Source organism: Hypanus sabinus, chromosome 18 (assembly GCF_030144855.1).
Source record: "Hypanus sabinus isolate sHypSab1 chromosome 18, sHypSab1.hap1, whole genome shotgun sequence".
Taxonomy (NCBI): domain Eukaryota; kingdom Metazoa; phylum Chordata; class Chondrichthyes; order Myliobatiformes; family Dasyatidae; genus Hypanus; species Hypanus sabinus.
In genome coordinates, this window is record NC_082723.1 from 65596372 (window position 1) to 65623814 (window position 27443).

General features: G+C 39.7%; 1 protein-coding gene across 1 annotated transcript in view; it reads left to right on the plus strand.

The window, feature by feature from the left end:
* The window catches only part of piwil1 (piwi-like RNA-mediated gene silencing 1), a 121957-nt gene that overhangs the window by 58923 nt on the left and 35591 nt on the right, over positions 1–27443 (plus strand). Inside the window, exons 11-12 of the mRNA XM_059943814.1 lie at positions 9630–9747; positions 10872–10986. Coding sequence (XP_059799797.1) covers positions 9630–9747; positions 10872–10986 — 233 coding nt within the window. The remainder of the gene's footprint in view (positions 1–9629; positions 9748–10871; positions 10987–27443) is intronic.

The window sequence follows — 27443 nt, forward strand, 5'->3', positions numbered from 1 at the left end:
TTTTTCGAAAACTATTATATTTGATGGGGTAACGGGGCTTAATACACGTTTTTCTGGAGGAGCTAGTGACTTAAGCTGCCATTCTCGACGATGACGTCACCGGAACCTCCAGCCTAACGCTTTTCCAATGACTGATGGCGTTTCACCTCTTTTCGATCGCTTTATTATTTCCACTTTATTTTCAATCGTGATCATGATTATTTTCATGAACAAAAACAGTGTGGATTCAGATCTCTGCCGCCGGGTCCTAATGTCCACCGGACTCAGACAGGTTAAATAATATCTGGGATTCTGTTGGGTCCTAAGGTCCACTGCATTGAGACAGGTTGAATAAGGGATTTGAACATTCGTGTTTTTTGGTATATGCGAGGGGTCCCGGAACCAATCCCTCACGGATAAGGAGGGCCAGCTGTATTCTTAATGTTTACTGCCCTCCAGCTCATCCTTTCAAATTCCTAATAGATGCTTTTTCCAAACTTACAAGCTTTTCAATAGAAAGCATTATTGTAGGTGGGGATTTTAATTGTCTCATGGATCCATTGATGGATAGAGTGCCTAGTGGTCTCCCACTGCTCTCCTCACAGTCTAAACAAACCATGGGCTTATGTGGAGAATTAGGATGTCTGGAGGGTGTTACATCCCTCAGACAAAGACTTCATATGTTTTTTTCTAATCCACACAAGTGTTACACCAGAATTGACCTTTTTCTAAACCCCAAAATGCTCCTAAACTTATCTGTATCCTGCACAATTGGAAATATCACTATTTCTGACCATGTAGCAGTATATTTAAATATTAAGCCCAAAAATAATTCAGCACAAACTAAACATTGGAGGCTGAAACATTTTATTCTAAAAGGTAATAAGTTTATAGTCTACTTCGGAATTCAGAACTTTCCTATCTATCAGTTCCAAATCATCGATGCTTTGGGAAAGCCTATGCAAGGGGATTAATTATCTGTTACTCTGCTGGTAAGAAATGATAAGCTGCGACACAGCAGCGCCTAGTGGAAGCAAGGCTTGCGGCAGCTGAAAAGGATTATATTAATAAGCCTTATGTAGCCAAGTTACAGAAGATCACAGCCCTATGCTATACACTAAGCTCTTTATTTACACAAGCAGCCAAAAGAAAATTGACGTTTGTTAAACAAAGATTGTTTGAACATGGTGAAAAACCAGGTAGGTATTTAGCTAGAAAGAAAAATGCCTCTCAGACTATTGCTTCAATTAGGGATGGGACAGGAGCCCTCACTGGTAATTTTTAAATGATTAATGGTGTGTTTAAGAATTTTTATTCTAAATTGTATCAATTTGAGCAATGTAGTGGTGATGGACAATCTAAGATGGAGTTCTTTTTCAGGAATTTAGATCTCCCAGGCATTTCTTCTGAACAAGAATCCCTCCTCAATGCTCCATTATCTATACATGAGATACAGGAAGCTGTGAGACAGATCCAAAGTGGGAAGGTCCCTGGTCCTGATGGACTCACTAGTGAATTCTATAAAGAGTTCACAGGGTTATTATCGGAGCCTATGCTAAACATGTTCAATCATGCATTTAACTGTGGTCTCCTCCCATCATCCTTAAGTGAAGCTAATATCTTCCTAATTCTTGAAAAAGGAAAGAGCCCTGAAGACTGTGCCTCCTATAGGCCTATTTCATTGTTAAGTGTTGACTTTTAAAATCTTATCTAAAACCTTAGCATTACAATTAGAAACTGTGTTACCTTTTATCATAAAAGAGGATCAAACGGGTTTTGTAAAAGGCCGTAGATAATCTAACAGTATCAGAAGGTTACTTAATGTGATTCAGGCATGTCAGCAACAGGCAGTGGACGGCTTGGTGGTTTCCTTAGATGCAGAAAAGCCCTTTGATTGTGTCAAATGACTGTACTTTTTTTTTCACTTTAGAATGATTTGGTTTGGGCAATACTTTTATTAAGTGGATGAAGGTTCTTTACAATGACCCTCTTGGCTGCGATTCTTGCTAGTGGTATTAGGTCGGATAATTTTAGTATTCTGAGGGGCAGCCGGCAGGGCTGCCCTTTATCACCATTACTTTTCACCATTACTTTATCACCATTACCTAGCATTCTGGATAATGATCGAGCCATTGGCAGAAGCTATTCGGCGAGACTCCAAAGTATCTGCTCCAGACTTAGGACTAAAGTCACAAAATTACATTGTATGTGGATTATCTAATTTTCTTGTCAAACCCTGCTATGTCAGTGCATCACCTTATACAATGCATCAATTCATTTACAATACGAGTGAATCTGCAGATGCTGGAAATAAATAAAAACACAAAATCAGGAGGGTGATGAAGGGTTTCGGCCCAAAATGCCATCACTACCTCCTCCCATAGATGCTATCTAGCCTGCTGAGTTCTGCCAGCATTTTGTGTTTTCATCAATTCATTTAGTGCCTTTTCAGGTTATAAAATCAACTTTACTAAATCAGAGGCTATGCCTCTGGGAAATCTATAGCGGGTACCTGACACTCAGGGTGTTTTCCCCTTTAAATGGTCACAGACAGGTTTTGTTTACCTAGACATATTTATCACACCTACAATTGTTCAAAGCTAACTTTACACAGTTATTTGACAAAATCAAACAGGATCTTGAGCGATAGAGCACTCTTCCCATTTCTTGGCTTGGCCGAATATCCTTGCTCAAAATGAACATTCTTCCTCATCTGTTCTACCCAATACAAATGATTCCAGGCATTTTCACCCAACAAACACTTAAAAAAATAAATGGCTGGTTTAAAAAGACTCTGTGTTAAAATGTCTAAGTTACAGCTTCCCAGGTGTCTGGATTTTCCAGACATCAAAAAATATCAATTAAGTTCCTTTTTACCTTAAGTGGTTGACTGGGTTTGCAGGGATCCCTCCTTTTCCTCAATAAGACGAAATTAATTAAGGAATATTGTCACAATCCAATAATAATTAACACAATCAGGGCTTGGAGGGCAGTGCGACAAATTGAAGGCAACGCAGCAAAAATATCACTCTTTACTCCATCCAATAACTGGCAGTCCAGATTTTCAGCCTAGCATTCTGGATCCTGGATTTAAACTTTGGATTTCTTTTTTTTAAACTTTATTTTTATTGTTTTGCCAATAACAGAACAAACAGGTTAAAAACAAACAGACTGACAAAGTCATCATAGGTGAAGTAAAATCTGTATTGTGGCGACCCACTTTCTGCGCAGTCGAACCGGCTCACAAATAGCCAGTGCGTGGGGGGAGACTTTGGTAATGCACCTCCGATGTCATTTCCGCCCGGAGAGGGTGGACGCTAGGGATTTAAATACCAGCACCGCGAAGTTTGAATAAACTAGTCTCGAAACGACTTACCGACTGCGTGTCGTTATTTCAGCGCTGTATGTAGCACATCGCTACAGTATCTTATAATAGAAAAAATGAATCGACAAATGGGTTACATTGCTGTGTCAAGGTTAACCAAACTCTTATGTCCATAATTGTCCTTCAAAATCTCAGGGGACCATAAGATCCATAACTTTAAAGTCCATTCTGCAGGTGCCCTCATAAGAAGAAATAAAACAAAATTCTTCAAACCAAATAAATGTACAGTAAAGCAGTCATTTCAGGCTCAAATAAAATGTCCAATTTAATTGTAAAATCGAGTAAATCCTGGTTATCAGTTTCTTTTAAATATTACTTTTATACACATCAATGAATATATTAATCATACTTACCCTTTCCAATAGTTTCAATATTATTATTGAAATTGCCTTAGTTGAAGGTATCTAAAGAAGTGTTGTTTCTCTAAGTGATATGTTTCTGTGAGTTGTTGAAAGGACTCCAAACACTTAATGGAGGACATTGTACAGTATGAGGTGATTCCCTTACTTGTCCAATGAGTCAATCTACCATCCAATTGTGCTGAAAGGAATTCTGTGCTATGTGCCACCCAACTTAGTATTCTTACATTTCTTTCAAATTTTGTGTCTTTAAATTCCTTATACCAGATGTTTAGAGGGACTGTTGTCCACTTAGTCAGTTTATTTAAATGCTTCTTTGGGAGTATTTTATCCCCAGTAAAGATTGGAGAAGGATATTTATTGGACTTTGTTCTAAATCCTTGCACTTTGCCTCACAATTAGGGTCACACTAACAGAACAGACTGCACAGCTGTGCTGCTCTATAACAGTCTTCAAAGCAAGGCACAGCAAATCCTCCTTTATCCTCAGGCAGCTGTAATGTCTGAAATCTAATTCTTGGTTTTTGTTTTCCCCAAATAAATGTTGAAATCATTCTTTTCCATTCATTAAATTGCTTAAAAGGTACTTCAACAGGCAATGATTGAAAAAGAAAGAGCAATCTAGGTAATGCATTCATCTTTATGGCTTCTATTTGATTATACATATTCACAGGCAGCAATGACCATCTATTTAAGTCTGCCTTAATATCAGCTGTTATGGGAATATAATTATGTTCATAGATAGTAGACAAGTCTTCAGGTATTTGCACTCCTAGGTATTTAATAAATACTACCTTTCCATTTGAATTTACTCATTCTGTAAATGTTTTCTTAATTAAAAACTCTTAATTAAAATTCGTAATTAAAATTTAAAGTTTGGGTTTTATGTAAATTTAATTTATAGCCAGAGTAGGAACTGAATTCTTTCAGCAGGAATAATAATTTAGGCAGACCTGCAGTGGGATTGGTAAGAGTCACACGAATGTCATCCACATATAAGCAAATCTTCTGTATCTCTGATCAGTACACCTGTTATAATCTTGTCTTCTCTGATTGCCTGGGCCAATGGCTCGATTTAGAAGAGCGAAAAGCATGGGGGGCTTTGGGGGCACCCTTGTCGACATCCCCTTTCAAGAAATATTGTTTTAGATAATTTCTCATTTGTTTTAATTCTGGCTGTAGACGAAGAAAATAAAGATTTCAGACATCCAACTACCTGACTATTAAAGCCAAACTGCTGAAGTACCAAGTAGAGATATTCCCATCGTACCAAGTCAAAGGCCTTTTCAGCATCAAGGCTAATAACTACAGATTCCAGGTTATTATTGCTCATATGGTCAATGAGATGCTCACATTGTCCTGGATTTGCCTTTTTTTTTACAAAACCTGTTTGATTTGTGTCAATTAGATCTGGAATTATATTTTCCAATCTTTTTACTAATATTGATGCACATCTATAATCTGTGTTTAGAACAGATATGGGCCTATAGGAACTGCATTCAGTCTGATCCTTACCACTTTTAGGAAAAACTGAAATTACTGCTTGATTCCAGGACAACCGAATCTCCCCCTCCTCCAAGAACATAATTAAAACATTTCTTAAGTATTGGTATTATTATCTCTCTGAAAGTTTTGTACCATTCCTCTGGATAGCCTGAGATTTTATTTGTTTTTAATGTTGATATAACTTTACCTATTTCTTCTTCTGATATTAGTTTATTTGGCTCCATTCCTACCAATGGTAAGTCTAAGGACGTTGAGAAATTAGATATGTCTGCTAACTCTGCAGCTTTGGGCTGAGTGTATAACATCGTGTAGTATGTTTCGAAAGATTTTTGAATGTCTTCCAATTTATGAAGCATCTTATTAGTCTGGGGGTCTTTCACCCTATGTATACATCTCTCAGCTTGTTGCTTATGTATTCTTCATGCAAGTAATTTAATAGATTTGGGACCATTCTCATAGAAATTTTGTTTAACAAACTTAGCTCTCTTCTGAACTTCACTTTCATAAATATTGTTTAGAATTTGTTTTGAATCCAAAATTTAATTCAAGACATTACTGTCATTATACTCCATGTGCTTACTCTGCAAAAATTGATTTGTTTCTCTTTACCCTTTTTCTTCTGAGCTGACCACCTTGAGTTTACCCTTACTGCCTTGTTTGGTATTATTACAAATGAAGATATAACTTTAAATACTCCTAACCTACAGGTTTTAGTTTTTACCTCTCTTTTAGCAAAGAGAGCAATCTTGCTTAAATGGAAGGAGTCTACCCCTCCTACACGTCTTCAATGGCTACATGATATTATGTCTTATTTAAATTTAGAGAAGATCCGCTGCTCAGTCTTAAATTCGAAACAATCTTTTTATGATACCTGGGGACCTTTCCTAAATTACTTTTCCAATTTTTAAAGTTTAACAGTGCACAGACTTTTACGTATATTTCTATCTTCCATTCTTAAGGGAATATGTTTTTTTCTAATTATTATCATTCATCAACTTTTTTCTTTGTTAGTTGGTAGGGGGTTGACTTTTTTTATATAAAAAAATTCTTTTATGATGTATGACCTATCTTTAAATTCTGATTACGGAGTGGTATTTATGTGATATGCTATAACATTTTGATCAATTTTATTACAATATATGAATGTACACAATTTATGTTGAGGTGTATCTATGTGTTGCACTCTGTAAATCTTGTTTTTTCCTCTGAATAAAAATATTGTAAAAAGAAAAGAAAGAGTTTACCCCTAATAACAGCTTTTGCAGCATCCCACAGAGTGCTGGGGGACACTGGTCCATTATCATTACGTATCATATCTTCAAACTCTTTCTTTAGGTATTTTAAACATAGAGGATCATTCAAAAGACTGGTATTAAGTCTCCACAAGGTATCTTTGGGTTTGTTGTCTAAATGTAATGTTAAGTAAACCCCTGCTTGGTCAGAGATGTCTCTTACTCCTATATCACATTTTATAATCTTGTGTCTCTCTGAATTAAACAAAAAAAAATTATTCTCGAGTACACAGAGTGGGGATGAGAAAAAATAGTGAACCGTCTATCAAGTGGGTGTAACTCTTTCCATATATCTATCATGCCTGTTTCTTTGAGCAGTTTCTTGACATGTAATGGTTCCAGGGTTATCTTTTTTGTTCCATTTGAGGAGTCCAGGGCAGGATGTAATTGAATATTCCAGTCCTCCCCACATATCACCACACCAGATGTTTCTATAGCTATCATATTAAAAACCTTAATCAGCTGTTTATCATTTCCTGGTCGTCTGCAAATATTCAGTAGAGTAACTTCTTTATGATCAATAAAACCATTCACCAGTAAATAATGCCCTTCTTTGTCTGTCATCTGTGAGGAAAACCAGAAATTTACTTTATTTGAGATTAATATTGCAACTCCCCTTGTTTTTCCCCTCTCAAAAGAAGAGTAATAACAATTTTTAAATCCCATTTTGCGTAACTTCTTATGTTCAATCTTTGAAAGGTGAGTTCCTTGCCAAAAAATCTTGCTTTTCTCTCTTCCTTTTAGCTATAACCTTACTCTTCATATATACTCTGATAAAATATTCTTCAACCTAGCTGAAGGATATTTTATCACTATACTTTTGAGAGCTCTCGTGCAGTATCTATGTTGCGTCGAAATTCCTTTAGCTTGTCCTGGATGCGTTCCAGGCGTGTTCCTTGGTCCTGACGGGATTTTGCACCCGCTGTCACCCAGGAAAGCTGCCTCATTTTCGCCTTAGCCGTGCCTTCCATGGGGGCCATGATTCCGGGACAGTCCAGGAAAAATCCCCTAGTCTTCGGGTCTTCCGTCACCTCCAATGCATTACTGTAGATGACTTGTCCAAGGCCAAAAAACACTTGAAGTTTGGCTGGGTAAAGAATCTGGAACTGGAGCCCCTTTAAGTGTTTTTCTGATGGTAGAGTAAGCCTTCCTTAAGTATTTCAGTTGGGTAGCCTTGATCAAGAAATACTCTTTTCCCGTTGTAATAAATCTCTCATTTTTTCCAAGCAGAGTGAAGCACCATCTCTTTAATTTTATACTTCTTAAGGTAGATGATCACAGACCTTGGGTTGGAACCTTGTGGTGGTTTGGATCCAAAAGATTGATGCCAATATTGTATGCCGAGGGCGACATCAAGAAGGGAAGACTCTGTTTTAATAAATTTTTCCAGAAATTTCTGTATGTTGTCTCCTTCTGCCCCCTCGGAAATTCCATAGATATGTATGTTATTCCTTCGTGAATGCACTTCCAGGTTCGTTAGTCAAGCTTGAATGATCTCCTGAAGTTCCAGTGTGTGGGAAAGAACCTCCCTGGCCTCGGCCTTCCATTCCTCCATTTCTGTCACCTTTTGCTTCATTTCCTCAACTCTGCCCGTTATTTCTTTTAAATCACCAACAGTAGCATTCAACATCTGGTTAATTTCTTCTCTGAAATCCACCAGTTCCTTCTTTAGACAAACCCAAGGTATCACTCAGTTCTTTTGTCCTGTTGGAATGAGGCGCTTGTATTTTGGCCATGATGTTCTCATGAACGTTCTCCATATCCTTGTGCTCAGCTTGGTTGCTAGTGCTCACTGTCAATCGGTATTTTATCACTTGTCTTCGGGTTTTGTTGCGGTTTTCCTCTTGTCTTTCTTTTGTTTCCCCCTTTCATGCTACAAGACCCACTTTTCTAATTAAATAACCGTCTCTTATTTAGGGGGAAAATAAGACCATCTGGGACCCCTGGCTGTATCTGTGCCATACCGGAAGTCCCCTAAACTTTGGATTTCTAAGGGTAATTTCCATCTAGGAGACTTATTTGGTGAAGGAACGATGATGTCTTTTAGTCAAATAGTACAGAAATTCAACATACCCATCAAGGATCTTCTTCGTTTCTTTCAGATAGGAGATTATATACAGGGAAAAAAATCATTCTTAACTGATTTCTATAGTTCTAACATGGAAAAGAGGGTGTTTTGTTCCAAGGGTAAAGTCTTCATCAGTACTTTTTACAGCATCCTGAGGGAATGTTCTTGTGGAGAGGCTGAGCAGCTGGGAAGCATGGGAAGATATCTGTGATAGTGCAAAGAAAATTTCAGTTTGTAATTGCAACTCAAAATTCTGCATAGAGCCCATCTGACTCCAGATCATCTCTCGAAATTTAAGATGGGGGTTTCTCCAATATGTTCTAAATGTAAAGGAAATACTGGAACTCTCACCCATTGTTCTTGGACTTGTCCCAAACTTCAGGCATACTGGAGTGATATTTTGGGTGAAATGGAAAAGATTCTGAAGATGGAGCTTGAACTGGACCCAATGTCTTTTCTCTTAGGCTTACCCAGCAGTCGTATTATTAATGCACATCAGAAAAAACTTTTTAACATCCTGACTTTTTGTGCAAGGAAGAACATTTTACTTTGTTGGATATCCGATAAGGCTTCTGGGCTCTCTGGTTGGCGTAAATTACTCATGGAATACATTCCTTTGGACTTTTTAACATGCATGGAACACTGAAAAACAAATAGTTTTCTTAAAACATGACAACCTTTTCTACAAGATGTAGATGTAAACCTGTCTGCTATACTAATAAAGGCTTTTGTATAGGATGTGGTGGTGATGTCTATACTTTGATGGAAGTGTTCTGATATCTGAGGGGAAGAAATGTAAATGTACTTGGAAATTGAAAGTTTTTGAGCAAAAAACATTAAAAAAAGAAAAAACGACTCGTAGTTTCAAAGGAACCTATACAACACATATCTCATGATATCTGCTTTCTAACAAAATAGAATCTAGTAAAAAAAAGTTGAACTGATTTCATCCTGTGCTTTTGCTGCTTGAACTATAATAGTAGAAGTTTTGACTTTTATCTTTTGTTGATCAAACTGAAAAATCTGTTTAATAATTTCCAGGTTTGACAGATAAAATGCGTTCGGATTTCAACATTATGAGAGACCTGTCAGCACACACAAGGTTAACACCAGAACTGAGAGAGCAGGAATTGTGGCGTTTCCTGGATCAAATTCAAAAGTATGTTCAGAGTATCCTTGTCTTTCAGAAGTTTTGAAATTTCTAGATTCTGTGGTAAATAATTTTGGAATTTTCAGAAAAATGGTTAATTTTATTACTTAAATTTTCTTCTGTGCTTCAATGTCATTCAGCCTGGTGGGTGAGGACTCAGTTTAAAATTGAAAAAGTTTGTGCCGTTCTGCTGAGACTTCCAATTTCCTCTTCCTGGTTCTGACCAGTGCTGGGATTGGAATGAAAGTACAGCTCGTTGTACTTGGACATCATGTGAAGAATTCTTGATGTTCGGAAACTTCTAATTTTATCTGTTTCAGTGAACGGTAGGATGCTGAGGAGTTTGTTAGAACGAAAGAATCTGGGAATACAGATATATAATTCAATGAATGTGGCGTCACAGGTAGATAGGATTGTAAAGAAAGCTTTTGGCACATTGGCCTTCATAAATCAAGATATTGAGCACAAGAGATGGGATGTTATGTTGAAGTTGTACAAGATGTTGGTGAGACCTGATTTGGAGCATTGTGTGCTGTTTTGGGTGCCTACCTATAGGTAAGATGTAAATAAGCTTGAAAGAGTGCAAAGAAAATTTACAAGGATGTTGCCAGGTCTGGAGGACCTGAGTTATAAGAAAAGATTGAATATTCTTCAATGCTTAGAACATAGAAGATTGAGAGATTTGATAGAGGTATACAAGATTATGAGGGGTATAGATAGGGTAAACACAAGCATGCTTTTTCCACTGAGGTTGGGTGGGGTCTGCAACCACAGGTCATGGGTTAAGGGTGAAAGGTGAAAAGTTTTAAGGGGAACATGGGGGGAGGGAACTTCTTCACTCAGTGTGTGGTAAGAATGTGGAACGAGCTGCCAGTGCAAGTGGTGGATGTGATATTGATTTGGGTGTTTTCAGAGAAATTTGGATGGTAGGGGTTTGGAGGGCTGTGGTCCCAGTGAGAGTAGGCAGTTTAAATGGTTCAGCATAGACTAGATTGGTTTCTGTGATGTACTTTTCTATGACTCTGATTTATATTTCTGTAATGTAGAACTAAGCAAATATAGGAAATGAAGTTAGACAATTAAAATTGTGCTTTAAGGTTTTTAACTGTATTTTAATTTTCAAACAAAAACAGGGATGATGATGTACAGAAAGAACTATCAGTTTGGGGTTTCCAGTTCGATTCAAAACTGCATTCCCTGTCTGGCCGAGTTTTGCCTTCAGAGAAGATTCAGCAAGGTGGAAAAATGGTAATGTGGAAACGTACAATGGGATATCAATTCCTTTGACCTTTTTAAGCATTTGAAATCTTTTGCTGAAGAATGCCATAGAACTGCTAATGAATATTTAACGAAACTGGAAAGCAGTATTTAAATCAAATGCAAACAAGGAGTTTTATTACAAATTAACTTCCCAATCTGTGGTCTATGGACCCTTTACATAATTGTGTTAGTCCATGACAGAAAAAGTTTTGGGAACTCCTGGTCTACAGAAAAACCTGCACTGAAAGTTGGTTAGCCAATATTTGAATATAGTGTCAATATTTTATTTTCAGGTAATCTGTGTAGGAATGGTCTGTTGGCAGGGAAGTAGCAGACGCTGAGAATGACGTTATGTTACCATTGAACCTAGGCTAAATACTCCAAACCAGTTCTGTAATACAGTCACGCCAAGGTTCAGCCACACACATTTTCACCACCACACCCACGCCTTCCCCTCCCCTTGACCTTGCACCTTATTGTTGCCCTGTAACTCTTCATTCTGCATTCTGTTAATTGCTTTCCTTTGTACTACTTCACTGCACAGTTGTAATGATGTACCATCTGTATGGATGGTATACAGACTCAAATGCCTGTTACGCTGCTAGTGCTTAGGGCAGCAATGAAGGTCCCCCATCTCTGGCGGTGTTCAGGTTTTCCTTCATTGGGTCAGTAGCTTCCTCTTGGTTTTCCCTACTAATCATTCATGTAAGTCCCGGGTGGAGACTCAGGAATACCTTTACACTCAGATGTGGAAGGATTCTCTATTGCTGTTTCTGTAACAATCAGTCATGGTTGTTAGCCCCTGAACCTGGAGGACAGTATGGATGGTAAGCAAGATGAGTTTTTCACTGTACCTTATTTCATGTGACAATAATAAAGTTCAAAGTAAATATATTATCAAAGTACTTATTATGTGTCACCATACGCAATCCTGGGATTTATTTTCCTGTGGGGTTGATCAATGAAAGATCAATCAGATTATGGAAAACAAACTGCAAATGCAAATATAAATAAATAGCAATAATGAGTATATGAGGTAACAAGATACAGAGTCCTTAAAGTGAGATCAGTGGTTGTGGGAATATCTTAATGAATTGACAAGTGAGTGGAGTTATCCTTTTTTGTTCAGGAGTCTGATGGTTGTGGGGTAGTAACTGTTCTTGAACCTAGTGGTGCAAATAGAGCTTTAACCGGCAGTCAATCCGGACATCAGAAGTTTGGAGAGGCAGGGACTTCAGTCAGGTCCACTGCCCAAGGATAAAAGGCAGGAGTGGGTCGCACAGTGCAATAGAGCTTTGACTAGCGAGCAATCTGGACATTGGAAGTTTGGAGAGGCAGGGACTTCACTCAGGTCCACTGCTTGAGAATGAAAGGCAGGAGCAGGTTTTGGCAGATTGATTAGTAAGAGCAAATTAAAGGCAGGCAGGGGCAAGCCTCGCGGCCTTCGTCGGAGCAGACAGTGGTGATCTTAAGGCTTTAGCTCGTCGAAACTTCAATGAAGAGAGGCTTCACTTAGAGAAGGGAAAGCTGAAGTTTTTCCATCTCCTCTTTGTATCTGCTCAGCTAGGACAGTAGGGGTGACAGGCAGGATATTGAAATGCTCCTCTTGCAAAATGTGGGAAGGCAGAGAGACATCCAGGGTCTCTGATGAGTACAACTGCCAGCTGCAGCTTTGAACAAACCGCGTTAAAGAGTTGGAGCTGAAACTAGATGAACTCTGGATCATTCTGGAGGTTGAAGGGGTTATAGAGAGGTAGTTACACCCAGGGTCCAGGAAATAGGATGATAGTCAGGAAGGGGAAAGGGATTAAGTAGCCAGTGCAGAGTACTCCTGTGGCCATCCCTCTCAACAGGTATGTCCCTTTGGATACTGTCAGGGGTGAGCTAAAAGAGGAGAGTCACAGTGGTCGGGTTGCTGCTACTGCCTCTGTCACTCAGAAGGGAAAGGGGGATTCATTAGTTGGGGAAGGAACAGGAGGTTCTGTGTTGAGACTGAGATTCCTGGATAGTATGTTGTATCATGGGTGCCAGGGCCCGGGATATCTCGGATTGAGTCCTCAGGGTTCTTAAGTGAGAGGGTGAATAGCCAGAGGTTGTGGTTCATGGACCAATGACATGAGTAAGAGTTCAGGAAGTTAGATACTAAGTTAAAGGGCAGGACCTCCAGGGTTGAGATCTCAGGATTGCTGCCCATGCCACTTGCTAGTGAAGGCAGAACTAGGAAGATTATACAGGTTAATACATGGCTAAGTAGTTGATGTAGGAGGGAGGGCACAAGATTTTTGAATTATTGGGCTCTTCTCCAGGGAAGGTCTGACTTGTACAGAAGGGATGGTTTGCACCTGAACTGGATGTGGACTAATAAGACATAGGAACAGAACTGTGATTCCATCATGGCTGATCCCAGATCCCAAACAAACTCATACAGCTGCCTTCTCACCATATCCTTTGAAACTCTGACCAATCAGGAAACTCCTGCCTTAAATATACCCATGGCATTGGACTGCACCACAGTCTGTGGCAGAGCATTCCACAGCTCTCTGGCTAAAAATATTCCTCCTTACCTCCGTTCTAAGAGTTTGCCTCTCAATTTTGAGGCTGTGCCCTCTAGTTCTGGATAACCCCAGCACAGGAAACATCCTCTCCACATCCACCTATCTAGTCCTTTCAACATTTAGTAGATTTCAATGAGATCCCTCCACGTTCTTCTACAGGCCTAAAGTGCCAAAGGCTCCATATATGTTAACCCCTTCATTCCCAAAATCATCCTTGTGAACCTCCGCTGGACTCTCTCCAATGGCAGCACATCCTTTCTGAAATTATAGGGCCTAAAATAGTTGCTACTACTCCAAGTGTGGCCTGACTAGTGTCTTAAAAAAGTATCAGTGTTATCTCCTTGCTTTTATATTCTATTCCCCTCAATAAATGCCAACATTGCATTTGCCTTCTTTACCACAGACTCAACCTGTGAATTAACCTTCTGGGAGTCTTGCACAAGGACTCCTGCACCTTTGATGTTTGAATCTTCTCCCCATTTAAATAATAGTCCACATTATCGTTCCTTTTACCTAAACTACAGGGAGTTAAGAAAGAAGTTGAAAAGCAGGACCTCAAAAGTAGTAATCTTGGGATTACTGCCTGTGCCATGCGACAGTGAGTATAGGAATAGAGAATAGAGTGAAGTGGAGTATAAATGCATAGCTAAGGGATTGGAGCATGGGGCAGGAATTCAGATTTCTGGATCATTGGAACCCCTTTTGGGGCAGGCATGACCTGTACAAAATGGATGGGTTGCACTTGAATCCAAGGGGTACCAATATCCTGGCAGGGAGGTTTGCTAAGGCTATTGGGGAAAGTTTAAACTAGAATTGCTGGGGGGTGGGAACTGAACTGAAGAGACAGAGGAAGGGTGGTTGGCTCACATAGAAAAAGCTTGGAGACAGTGTGAGAGGGAGGATAGGCAGGTGATAGAGAAGGGATTCACTCAGACAAATGGTTTGAGATGTGTCTATTTTAATGCAAGAGGCATCATGAACAAAGTGGATGAGCTTAGAGCATGGATCAATACTTGGAGCTATGATGATGTGGCCATTACAGAGACTTGGATGGCTCAGGGGCAAGAATGGTGACTTCGAGTGCCAAGCTTTAGATGTTTCAGATTGGGCAGGGAGGGAGGCAAAAGAGGTGGGGGTGTGGCATTGTTGATCAGAGATAGTGTCACAACTGCAGAAAAGGGAGGAAGTCATGGAGGGATTGTCTATTGAGTCTCTGTGGGTGGAGGTTAGATACAGGGAAGGAGTCAATAACTCTACTGGGTGTTTTTTTATAGACCACCCAATAGTAACAGGGATATTGAGGAGCAGATAGGGAGACTGATTCTGGAAAGGTGTAATAATGGTGGTCATGGTGGGAGAGTTTTAATTTCCTAAATATTGATTGGCTTTTCTCTAGAGCAAGGGGTTTATTAGGTGTGTTCAGGAAGCTTTCCTGACACTGTATGTAGATAAACTACAAGAGGATCTGGTATTGGGAAACGAATCTGGTCAGGTGTCAGGTCTCTCAGTGGGAGAGCATTTTGGAGATAGTGACAATTCTATCCCCTTTACCATAGCATTGGAGTTAGGAAACAGTTTAATTGGATTAAGGGGAAATATGAAGCTGTCAGGCAGGAACTAGGAAGCATAAATTGGGAACAGGTGTTCACAGGGAAATGTACGGCAGAAATGTGGCAAATGTTCAGGGGATATTTGCGTGGCATTCTGCATAGGTATGTTCCAATCAAACGGAAAAGGTGGTAGGTTACAGGAACCATGGTGTACAAAGGCGGTTGAAAATCTAGTCAAGAAGAAAAGAAAAGCTTGCGAAAGGTTCAAGAAACTAGGTAATGATGGAGATCTAGAAAATTATAAGGCTAGTAAGAAGGAGCTTAAGAATGAAATTAGGAGAACCAGAAGGGGCTGTGAGAAGGCCTTGGTGAGCAGGATTAAGGAAAACCCCAAGGCATTCGACAAGTCTGTGAAGAACTAGAGGATAAGGCATGAGAAAATAGGACCAATCAAGTGTGACAATGCAAAAGTGTGTACGGAACCAAAGGAGATAGTAGAGGTACTTTATGAATACTTTGCTTCAGTATTCATTACGAAAAAAGACCTTGGCAATTGTAGGGATGACTTACAGTGAGTGGATTGCAAAGCTTGTGCATATAGACATTAAGAAAGTGGATGTGCTGCAGGAGCTTTTGGAAAGCATCAAGTTGGATAAGTCACAGGACTGGATGGGATGCACCCCAGGCTACTGTGGGAGGCAAGGGAGGAGATTGCTGAGGCTTTGGCATTGATCCCCGCATCATCAGTGGATTTGGGAGAGGTTCCAGAGCATTGGAGGGTTGCAGATGTTGTGCTCTTTGTTGACCAGAAAGAATGACAATCTTCAAATCAGTGAATTCAAATGAATCAAGGACAGTGGAAGCAGTCTTTGTGCTTGGGGGATGGAGGCTGCCATTTTGTGAAGACACTCGATTCTCCATTTTGTGAGCTTGACATGCTGATTAGTGTTTTAAAGAAGGCACAAAGACTCTTCAGGCAATTTGCTGGACTGGAGGTCATTTCCAAATAAGGAGTTGATTGTGAGGTGTTCTTTGGTTGGCTATAACATACGGGATTCTGAATGCCTGAGGCAATTCAAGCTCATTGCTGACTGATAACAAAGAGCCAGGAGTCAGCAACTGTCCCTTGATGGGAAGAGGATAATAGATGGATGCTGGCTTGGACCAGAGCCAATGACCAGGTGTTAAAGGCCAGACACATGACCTGCGGCCAATGACACGGGAATGCGACATTTGAATTGATAAGCAATGGATATAAAAGTGGATGCTTTGTGTGTGCCGGTGGCGGTAACTTCGAAGAATAACCATCGCAGATACAAGTGAGAAGAACCCTGCGTGAAGCACGTGGAGAGTGAATCGAGACCACTAGGAACAAGGAGCGCCTGGCCAGCGTAAATTCCTCCGCCCGGGTAATACCTTTGCTATTCTTTGACTATCCAGGAGAGTCAGGGATACTTAGCAGGTGTGCGCACCAGGTATTTAGTGTATGAATTCACGTATTTGTTAATTTGAACAATAAAGGTAATTGTCAGAAAATACAGATCTCTCTCTCTCTTTTTCCAACACCTTATACAAGAAAGGGAGTAGAGATAGCCCAGAAAATTATAGACCAGTGAGTCTTACTTCAGTGGTTTGTAAGTTGATGGAGGGATCCTGAGAGGCAGGATTTATGAACATTTGGAGAGGCATAATATGATTAGGAATAATCAACATGTCTTTGTCAAGGGCAGGTCATGCCTTACGAGCCTGATTGAATTTTTTTGAGGATGTGACTAAACACATTGAAGGTAGAGTTGTAGATGTTGTGTATATGGATTTCAGCAAGGCATTTAATAAGGTACCCCATACAGGGCTTATTGAGAAAGTAAGGAGGCATGGGATCCAAGGGGACCTTGCTTTGTGAATCGAGAATTGGCTTGTCTACAGAAGGCAAAGAGTGGTTGTAGACGGTCATATTCTGCATGGAAGTCAGTGACCAGTGTGCCTCAGGGATCTGTTCTGGGATCCCTTCTCTTCGTGATTTTTATAAATGACCTGGATGAGGAAGTGGAGGGATGGGTTAGTAAATTTGCTGATGACACAAAGGTTGGGGGTGTTGTGGATAGTGTGGAAGGCCGTCAGAGATTACAGCAGGACATCGACAGGATGCAAAATTGGGCTGAGAAGTGGCAGATGGAGTTCAACCCAGATAAATGTGAGGTAGTTCATCTTGGTAGGTCAAGTATGATGGCAGAGTATGGTACTAATGGTAAGACTCTTGGCAGTGTGGAGGATCAGAGGGATCTTGGGGTACGAGTACATAGGACACTTAAAGCAGCTGCGCAGGTTGACTGTGTGGTTAAGAAGGCATACAATGCATTGGCCTTCATCAACCGTAGGATTGAGTTTAAGAGCCGAGAGGTAATGTTACAGCTACATAGAACCCTGGTTAGACCCCACTTGGGAGTACTGTCCTCAGTTCTGGTCATCTCACTGCAGGATGGATGTAGAAACTATAGAAAGGGTACAGAAGAGATTTACAAGCATGTTGCCTGGATTGGGGAGCATGCCTTCTGAGAATAAGTTGAGTGAACTCGGTCTTTTCTCTTTATAGCGACGGAGGATGAGAGGTGATCTGATGCAGAAGAGGTGTAGAAGATGATAGGCATTGATTGTGTGGATAGTCAAAGGCTTTTTCCCAGGGCTGAAATAGCTAACATGAGAGGGCACAGTTTTAAGGTGCTTGGAAGTAGGCACAGAGGAGATGTCAGTGGTAAGTTTTTTTATGCAGAAAGTGGTGAGTGTGTTGAATGGGCTGCTGGTGATGGTGGTGGAGGCAGAAACAATGGAATCTTCTAAGAAACTCCTGGATAGGTACATAGAGGTTAGAAGAATAGAGGGCTATGGGTAACCCTAGGTAACTTCTAAAGTTAGTACGTGTTTGGCACAGCATCGTGGGGCCAAAGGGCCTGTATTGTGCTGTAGGTTTTCTATATTTAATTTGTTAATTTTATTTTTATTTGGATAAGGTATTCGCAAGTATTACCCGAACTTTTTAACATATAAAACCTTTTCCATTTTTTATATATGTATAAATCTATATTTATACATTCACAAGTTCACACTGAGATGATATTAAAAGAAAACTAATTTTAAAAAGGGGGACATGACAAAGTAGGTAACAGTGGGAATAAAAAAAGAATATATAATTAGGCACTTAAATAGATGTTTATGCACAATTGTAATTCCACACTTTTAAACTAAATAATAATAATCGTTAAAAATAGTCGTAATAGTGGTTGAATAATAATTTCCATGTATCTCTTCTGGTCCATTTCTTTCTAGTCTAAAATATTGTGTGTAACTCTATGTAACTTCCATTGTAGGTGTTTGTATCCTAACACATTCATGTTTGCTCCTACCTACATACATACTTATCCAATCCCTGTATACTTATTACATTTTATCTTTTTTCCCCAATTTTTTCTTTACTTGTATTAATTCCACGTTTTCCAGAAATAGAACAGTGAACATTCGAACAAAGCAAGCTTACGTTAACATTATCGCTATGTTGATGACGAAAGCAGTATGAACCTTTAGAAGAATCATCTAAAGTCTGCTCGCACTGGGGTTATAAATTCAATCTAGTTATTCCAAATTGATAAAACTTTTCTTTTTGAATTCTCAGAGTAAGTCATCTTTTCCATTTTAAATATTTCCAAAATAATTTCATGCCAATCTTCTAATGTTGGATTTAGCCACTTTCTGGTGATTGAGTTCTTACTTGCCTCTAAAAGGGCCTGCAGCAGTTTTATATCTTTCTTTTGTTCCAAAAACAATACATGCCCCAAATAGAGAGTCTCCAAGTTCAGAGGTATCTGGTTCTTAAATATCTTAACTAATGTTCTGTGATTACCTTTCCAATATAAACTTAATTTAGGGCAATCCCAAAAAATATGGAAATGATTTGCCTCCTTGGAAGCCACACTTTCTCTAACATGCCACGTTTGTGTCTTTATATTTTTCCTGGTATGGGGTCTTAAAGTATCTTATAGTATTTTTCCAGCAATGTTCTCTTCAAACCAAAGAGTTAGTTGAAGACCACTGAAAACTGCATATCTTCCCCCAAGCCTCCTCTGAAAGTACCAACCCCACTTCCTTTTCCTACTTCACTTAAATATACAATGTGTTTTCATTTTTGACATGAGAGAGGGCATTATATAACTGAGAAATTGATTTACTTGGTATTGAGCTGTAAGCCAATTTCAGAATCTTGAAAAATTCTAATTCTGCTATTGATAAGTCTGTGTATCTACAATTCTGGTTAAAGTAGTGTCGTACTTGAAGGTGCCTAAAAAAAGTCATTGTGTTCTAGGCCGTATTTGTCCTGCAGGGATTGAAAACTTTGTAATGCACTTTTATGTGTGAGTGAGAAGTAGGTTATAAGACCTTTCTTTATCCATAGTTCAAATCTTTTATCTCCTGTCTGGGAAGGAATTCGGTATCATAAGCACACCATCTGAAAAGTTTTGTTGTAGATTCCACATGAATTAGCCATTTTCTGCCATACTTTTAGTGTGAGATTTATCCAGTTGTTTTAAATCTTTTCCAGATGGGCCATCAATCCTTAGTCCGCAGTTGAGGCCTGTTGAGGAAAACTGTCAATCAATCGAAATTCTATTTCCTTCCATCTAGCCTTGTAATCCCCATTACACCAATATAACAGAGGGGTTATCTGTGAAGCATACAAATAATTTCTCATGCAAGGAAGTGCCTAACTGTAAAGTGTTAAATCGGATTCCAGGTTTCTTCCTTGCCAGATGAAGCGGGAAATCCATTTGTCCCATTCCCTGAATTGATTATTGTCTACCTCCACAGGTAAAGTCCAGAAAAAGTAAAGTAACCGAGGGAGAATATTCATTTTTGTGGGATTTATCCTTGAATTTAGACTTAAAAAGGGATAAGATTCCATCTATGTATATCTGCTTTTATCTCTGAAATTAATGGCCCATAATTTACCTGTGACAACATTGAAAGCTCTTTTGGCAGGGTTATTCCTAAATATTTGAATGACTTAGCTTCCCACTTAAGATCATATTTATCCTGCAGTTTTTTGGATGCTGTATAATTTAGGGACATAACCTGCGATTTCTTTACATTCATTTTATAACTTGTTATTTTTCCAAACTCATCCAACAGTCTGAACAATCCTATGAATGATTTTTCTGGTTCACTCAAATAGACTAAGACATTATCTGCGAATGGCGCCACCTTCTGTTCAGTCCTTGCCACCTTGATACCTTTTACAATCTTATCTGTCTTATTGGGCAAGAGGTTCAATGTATAGTGCAAAGAGGACAGGGGAAATTGGGCATCCCTGTCTAGTTCCTCTCTCTAAAATAAAACAGTCAGAGAGGTCCCCGCTGTAGGGCTGTCATATAAAGTCTAGATTACTTTAATAAACTTTTCTTGAAAGCCAAATCTTCCTAACACTTTGTATAGGAATACCCATTGAACTGAATCAAAAGCTTTCTCAGCGTCTAATCTGACTACCATTGTTTCTGCCCCCCTCTTAGTAACCTGTTCTAATATGTGTAAAGTTCTCCTTATGTTGTCCTGAGTTTGTCTTTGCTGGATCAGTCCAGTCTGGTCTAAGTGGATGAGGCCAGGTAGAAGCTTTTCCAGTCTATGAGCTAATACAGATGTAAATAATTTATAATCCAAATTAAGGACACTGACTGGCTGATAATTACTGCATTCTAGTTTATCTTTACGCTCTTTAGGAATAACTGATATTATCGCCTCTCTCCAGGAAGGTGGAATTTCTCCTCTCTGTAAGATCCAGTTAAAGGTGTAAGTAATAATGGAGCTAACTGTGACTTCAGCGATTTGTACCACTCTGAGGTAAACCCATCAGAGCCTGCAGACTTTCCGGCCTTTAATCTAGAGATGGCCATGTTCAGTTCTTTGGCAGTTACTGGTTAGGTTTTCTATATTTCTTTATTTCTAAGTTCATCTACCTTATTACAAATGCTACATGCATTCAAATACAGCACCTTTAGTCCTGCATTCTTCACCCTTTTGATTTTTGTCTCTGTGGTGCAATTTAACTCTTTGCTCTGTCTGCATTTGTACCTAGTCATTGGCTTGTCCTTCCTTAAATTCATGTTACATCCAGGATCTACTTGTAAGCCTGCTGGCTCATCTTCAGCTCTATCATACTGGTTCTCATCCTCCTGCCATATTAGTTTAAACTACTCCCAACAGCTTTAGAGAATCTACCTTCAAACATATTGGTTCCCCTTGAAGTCAAGTGCAACCTGTCCCTTTTGTACAAGTCCCCCCTTCCCCAGAAAAGGTCCTAATTGTCCAGGAATCTGAATTCCCCCCCCCCCCCCCCCGTTCCATTTCTTCAGCCACACATTTATATGCTACCTCATTCTATTCCTATCCTCACTGTCACGTGGCACAGGCAGCAACCCCAAGAATTATACCTTTGAGGTCCTGCTCTCAGCTTCCTTCTTAACTCCCTATATTCTTTTTTTTTCAGGACCTTCTCCCTTTCTCTACCTATGTTGTTGGTACCAATATATACCACGACTTCTGGCTGTTTACCCTCCCTTGTTAGGATATTGTGGATGTCTCCAGGAACATTGTGGACCCTGGCACCTGGGTTTTCTTTTCATGTCCACAGACCTGCCTGTCTGTCCCCCAGACAATAAGTGTCCTCTATTACTGCTGTCATCCTCTTCAGTCCCCTACCCTTCTTAGCCACAGGGCCAGACCCAGTGCTGGAGGCACAGCCACTGTTGCTTCCCCCAGTTAGGTTGTCTTTCCCCAACAGTACTCAAAATGGAGTACCTATTATTAAGAGAGATGGCCACAGGGTGGTCTAACATCTTAGTATTTGTTAATGCTGCATAGTGGGGATTAAACTAGAGTTGCAAGGGGATAGGAACCAGAGTGCCAGCACAGGTAGTGGAGAGGTTGTGGAGACATGTTGGTAAGACTTTAGACAAAGTTAGGAATCAGAAGGCTCAGCATGGTGCAACTAGTGTCTGGAGCTGCCTATATTTAAATGTGAGTAGTATCATAAGAAAGGAGGGTAATAGTGCTAAAGATGAGGTAGCTGGTTTACAAACAGCGGCAATGTGTAGTGAGCAGAGGCTGTTGATAGGGCAAAATTGCAGTCAAAAGAATAGGCAGGAAGGCAGAGGAGGCATATTGCCCTGTTTGTAGTAAATGAGATTAAATTATTAGAGGAGACAAAGGTCGGAAGGTGTTGAGTCACCGTGGAACTACAAGTGTAAAAAGACCCTGATGGGAGTTGTATGCAGACCCCCAAACAGTAGTAATAATGTGGCCTACAAATTACAACGGGAGAGAGAAAATGCATGCCAAAAGGACAATGTTACAATAGTCGTGGGGAACTTCAATATACAGATAAATTGGGAAAATCCGGTTGTTGCTGGATTCCTGGAGAAGGAATTTCTAGCTTGCCTACAAGATTTTTTTTTAAGAACAGCTCACGATTGAGCCCACTAGAGGATCAGCTATTCTAAATTGAGTGGTGTGCAATGCAACAGATTTGATTAGAGAGCTTAAGGTTAAATAATAACCCTTTGGAGCAAGTGATCATAATATAAATGTCACCCTGAAAGTTGAGAAGGAATTTCTAAAGTCAGGTGTATCAGTGTTTCAGTGGATTAAAGGGAATTACAGAGAAATGAGAGAGGAGTTATCCAGAATTGACTGGAAAAGTACACTGGCAGGGATGATGGTAGAACAGCAATGGCTGGAATTTCTGGAAGTATTCTAAAGGGAAGATGACTCAACTGTGGCTGTCAAGAGAAGTCAAAGTCAACATAAAAGCCATAGAGAGGGCATATAATACAACAAAAATCCAGAAGTAAAAGGATTCGGAATCTTTTAAAAACCAACAGAAGGCAACAAAAAAGTCAAACGGGGGCCACATCTTTTACCCTTATTGGGGGAGAGGGAGCGCCTGTGGTATGTTGAATTACCAGTCTTTCCACCACATTATCGAGTGTATTCTGCATCCTTCTTATATCTGTTCTTACAGCTTTTAATTCATTCATCATATATATCAGGATATCTCTTATGTCTCCTTTAATCTCTTTCTTCTTTTCCTCTTCTTCATCCTCTGTATTTCCCAAAGAGTCTGATTCCACTTCTGATTCACTTCCAGCCATAGTTGGGATTTGTAGTTTTGTTAATATCTGTTCATACATACTTGTTTCTTCGCGCATGCGTTGTTCTTGCCGTTTCTTCTTAGAGACCATCGACATTACTGCAACTTCCTGTCCCGCATCATCAGAAGTGCCATGCACTTCACCGGCAGGAGATCCAACTTGAGTCCGAGGCTTTGCCGATATGGTTAGGCCTTCTTCCCCGCCAATTTGCGCAGTCTTCAAAGTAGTAGCTTTCTTCTGTTTCAGTTTAGGAGCCATATCCAAAAATAATCCTGAGTTACTCATAAATAGTTTCTAGTAGGTATTTATTAATTCTTCTTCATTTAAACCCTATTTCATTACTTTTTACGAGGGAGCTGGATTCCCAACGTCTCGACCCTACGTCATCACGTGACATCCCCTGAGTAATCTTTAGGGTACTGCAAGTCTGTGCCTTCATTGATGCTTTGCTACATGCATGAGTGCTTGGTGATGGGTGCCGAAGCTTTTTTGCTGGTGTGGGGGGGGGGTGGGGGTTGTTGCCTTGCTGCTGCTTGTGTGTGGGAGGGGGAACTTTGGGGTTCTAACATTTAACTGTCATTCATTCATTCTGTTTTCATGGATGTTTGCAAAGAAAAAGAACTTCAGAATGTATATCGTATACATTACTCTGACATTAAATGTACTTATTGAACCTGTTAAAAAAGGTAAAAGCAATACAAAAGTAAGCTAGTTAATAATATTAAAGAGGACACCAAAAGTTTCTGCAAATACATAAAGTGTAAAAGAGGGGCGAGGGTGGATATCAGGCTGCTGGAAAATGATGCTGGAGAGCTAGAAATGGGGACAACAAAATAGTGGATAAACTGAATAAGTATTTTGTGTCATTCTTTACTGTGGAAGACACTAGCAGTATGGGGGATGTTTCAGATGTCGGGCATGAAGTGTGTGAAGTTAGCATTACTAGGGAGAAGATTCTTGGGAAAGTCTGAATGTAGATAAGTCACCTGGACCAGATAGTGTACACCCCAAAGTTCTCAAAGAGGTGGCTGAGGAGATCGTGGATGAATTAGTAGTGATCTTTCAAGAATCACTAGATTCTGGAATGGTCTGGAAGACTGGAAAATTGCAAATGTCATTCAACTCTTCAAGAAGGGAGAGAGGCAGAAGAAAGGAAACTATAGGCCTGTTAGTCTGACCTCAGTGGATGGGAAGATGTTGGAGTTGATTATTAAGGATGTGGTCTCAGGGTACCTGGAGGCACATGATAAAATAGGCTGTAGTCAGCACACAAGATTTTCACTGGAGGGAAAATCTTGCCTGACAAATCTGGTGGAATTCTTTGAAGAAGTAGCAAGCAGGATAGACAAAAGAGAATCGACTAATGTTGTGTAACTGTGGGTTTTCAGAAGGCCTTTGACAAGGTGCCACACATTTGTTTGGTTAACAAACTGTGAGCCCATGGTATTACAGGAGAGATTCCAGCATGGATAAAGCAGTGGCTAATCGTCAGGATGCAAAGAGTGTGAATAATGGGAGCCTTTACTGGTTGCCTGCTGGTGACTAATGGTACATGGTGAGACTGATTCTTTTTATGTATATGTCAATAATTTGAATGATGGAATTGTTGGCTTTGTTGAAAAGTCTACAAATTATATGAAGGTAGGGGGAAGTGCAGGTAGTTTCGGGGAAGTAGGTTACAGAAGGATTTAGACATTAGGAGAATGGGCAAATAAATGGCAGATGGAATACAGTGTTGGGAAGTGTATGATAGAAGAAATAAAAGGGTTGACTATTTTATAAATGGAGAGGAAAATACAAAAGAAATGTAGGTGCAAAGGGACTTGGGAGTCCTTGTGCAGGATTCCCTAAAGGTTAATTTGTAGGTTGAGTCTGATGACGAAGGCAAATATGATGTTAGCATTCATTTCAAGAGGGCTAGTATATAAAATCAAAGATGTAATGTTGAAAATTTATGAACTTTATATTTTGAGCAGGTTTGGGCCCCTTATCTTAGAAAGGATGTGCTGGAACTGGAGAGGGTTCAAAGGAGGTCCACGAAAATGATTCCAGAATTGAATGGCTTGTCATATGAAGAATTGTTGATGGCTCTGTGCTTGTATTCACTAGAATTCTGAAAAATGAGAGCTGACCCCATTGAAACCTATTGAATGGTGAAATGCCTTGATAGAGTGGATGTGGGAGACAATGTTTCCTATGGTGGGAGAGTAAAATACCAGAGGGGACAGTCTCAGAATAGAGGGCAGTCCTTTTAGAACTGAGATGAGAGGAATTTCTTTCGCTAGGGAGTAGTGAATCTGTGGAATTCTTTGCCATAGGCAGCTGTGGTGGCCAGGTCTTCATGTATATTTAAGGCAGAGGATAATAGATTTTTTTATTGGTCAGGGCATGAAGGGATATGGGGAGAAGACAGGAGATTGGATCTCAGAGGGAAGTTGGATCAGACATGAAATGGCAGAGTAGACTCAATGGGCCAAAGAGCCTAACTCTGCTCCTATATCTGATGGATTCCTGAGGCTCCTATACTATTTTACCAGTTTTTTTCCTGTTTTTGGTGTTCTGTTCACAGACAAACAGTATCTTGGTGCTATATTACCATATGGCTCTGGTTATAGAGTCATAGAAAAGTACAGCGCTGAAACTATTTAAATTGCCTACGTTCATCAACCTGCACCAGGACCGTAGCCCTCCATACCCCTACCTATCCAAACTTCACTTAAAAGTTGAAATTGACCTCGCTTTCACCGTCCTGGCAACTCGTTCCACACTCACGGCCCTCTGAGTGAAGAAGTTTCCCCTCATGTTCCCCTTAAGCATTTCACCTTTCACTTTAAACCCATGACTCTAGCTTTATTCTCACCCAACTTCAGTGGAAAAAGCCTGCTTGCATTTATCCTATCTGTACCACTCATAATTTTGTATACCTCTATCAAATTTCCCCTCATTCTCCTATATTCTGGGCAATTACATCCTGACCAATTTCCTTTTAACTTGTGTCCTTCAGTGCTGGCAACGTCTACTTGCATGTATGCAAAGTACCTCCTCTACCACTTCTCTGGCAGTTGGTACTATATATCTACAACCTTTTCAGTCCTTATGAAGGGTTTTGGCCCAAAACATTGATTGTTTATTTCCATAGATGCTGCCTGGTCTGCCGAGTTACTCCAGCATTTTGTATGTGCTGCTGTGGATTCCAGCATCTGCAGACTTTCTTGTGTTTATTATCTACTATGTAATGTGTTTTTAAACTAGGAAGTTGCCCCTCAGGTTCTTATTAACCTCAAAACAGTCTCCTATTTTTTGATTCCCCAAAGCTGAAAAAAAGTCTGGTCACTTTATCTATGCCTCTCCTGATTTTATATACCTTTGTACCTCCCATGAGATCAGTACTTAGTCTCTTACTCTTCAAGGAATAAAGGCCTAGTCTGTTTAATGTCTCCCTATAACTTTATCTCTCATGTTCTGGCAATATCCTCTTAAACATTTTTTGCAGTCTTTCTGGTTTAATCACACCCATCTTATAATGGTGGCCAAACTAAATGTTGTGCTCTAAGTGTGGCCTCACCAGTGTCTTGTGCAATTGCAACATAACCTCCTAACTTATATATTCAATACCCCAACTCAGGGGTTGGCAGTCCTTACCACTGAAAGAGCCATTTGGACCCGTTTCCCACAGAAAAGAAAACACTGGGAGCCACAAAACCCGTTTGACATTTAAAATGAAATAACACTGCATACAACGCTTTTTTTGCCTTTATGCTATGTATAAATGAACTATAATGTGTTGCATTTATGAAATCGATGTACTCCTGCAGAGAAAACGAAATTACATTTCTGCATGCAACAAAAACATTTTGAACTCCCGAAAAAAAGACGTTGCGTTGAAGGTTACTTTTAAGTAAAATACTCAATGTCTATTTGAGTCCTTCTTGTATTTATGAAAAATGCCGAACTTAAATTGTCCACCAGCAGCAAACCAAAAATAACGTCAGCCAGCTGTCAACCTGAAAAATAAAAGGACTATTTCACTGAACAATGAAAAAATATGAATATACGTAAAATAATAGGCAATTAAAATATTTATCATACTTGGTTAATGGGATTTCTGCTCCTGAACCTCAGCGCACAGCATCTGCACATCAGGGCTG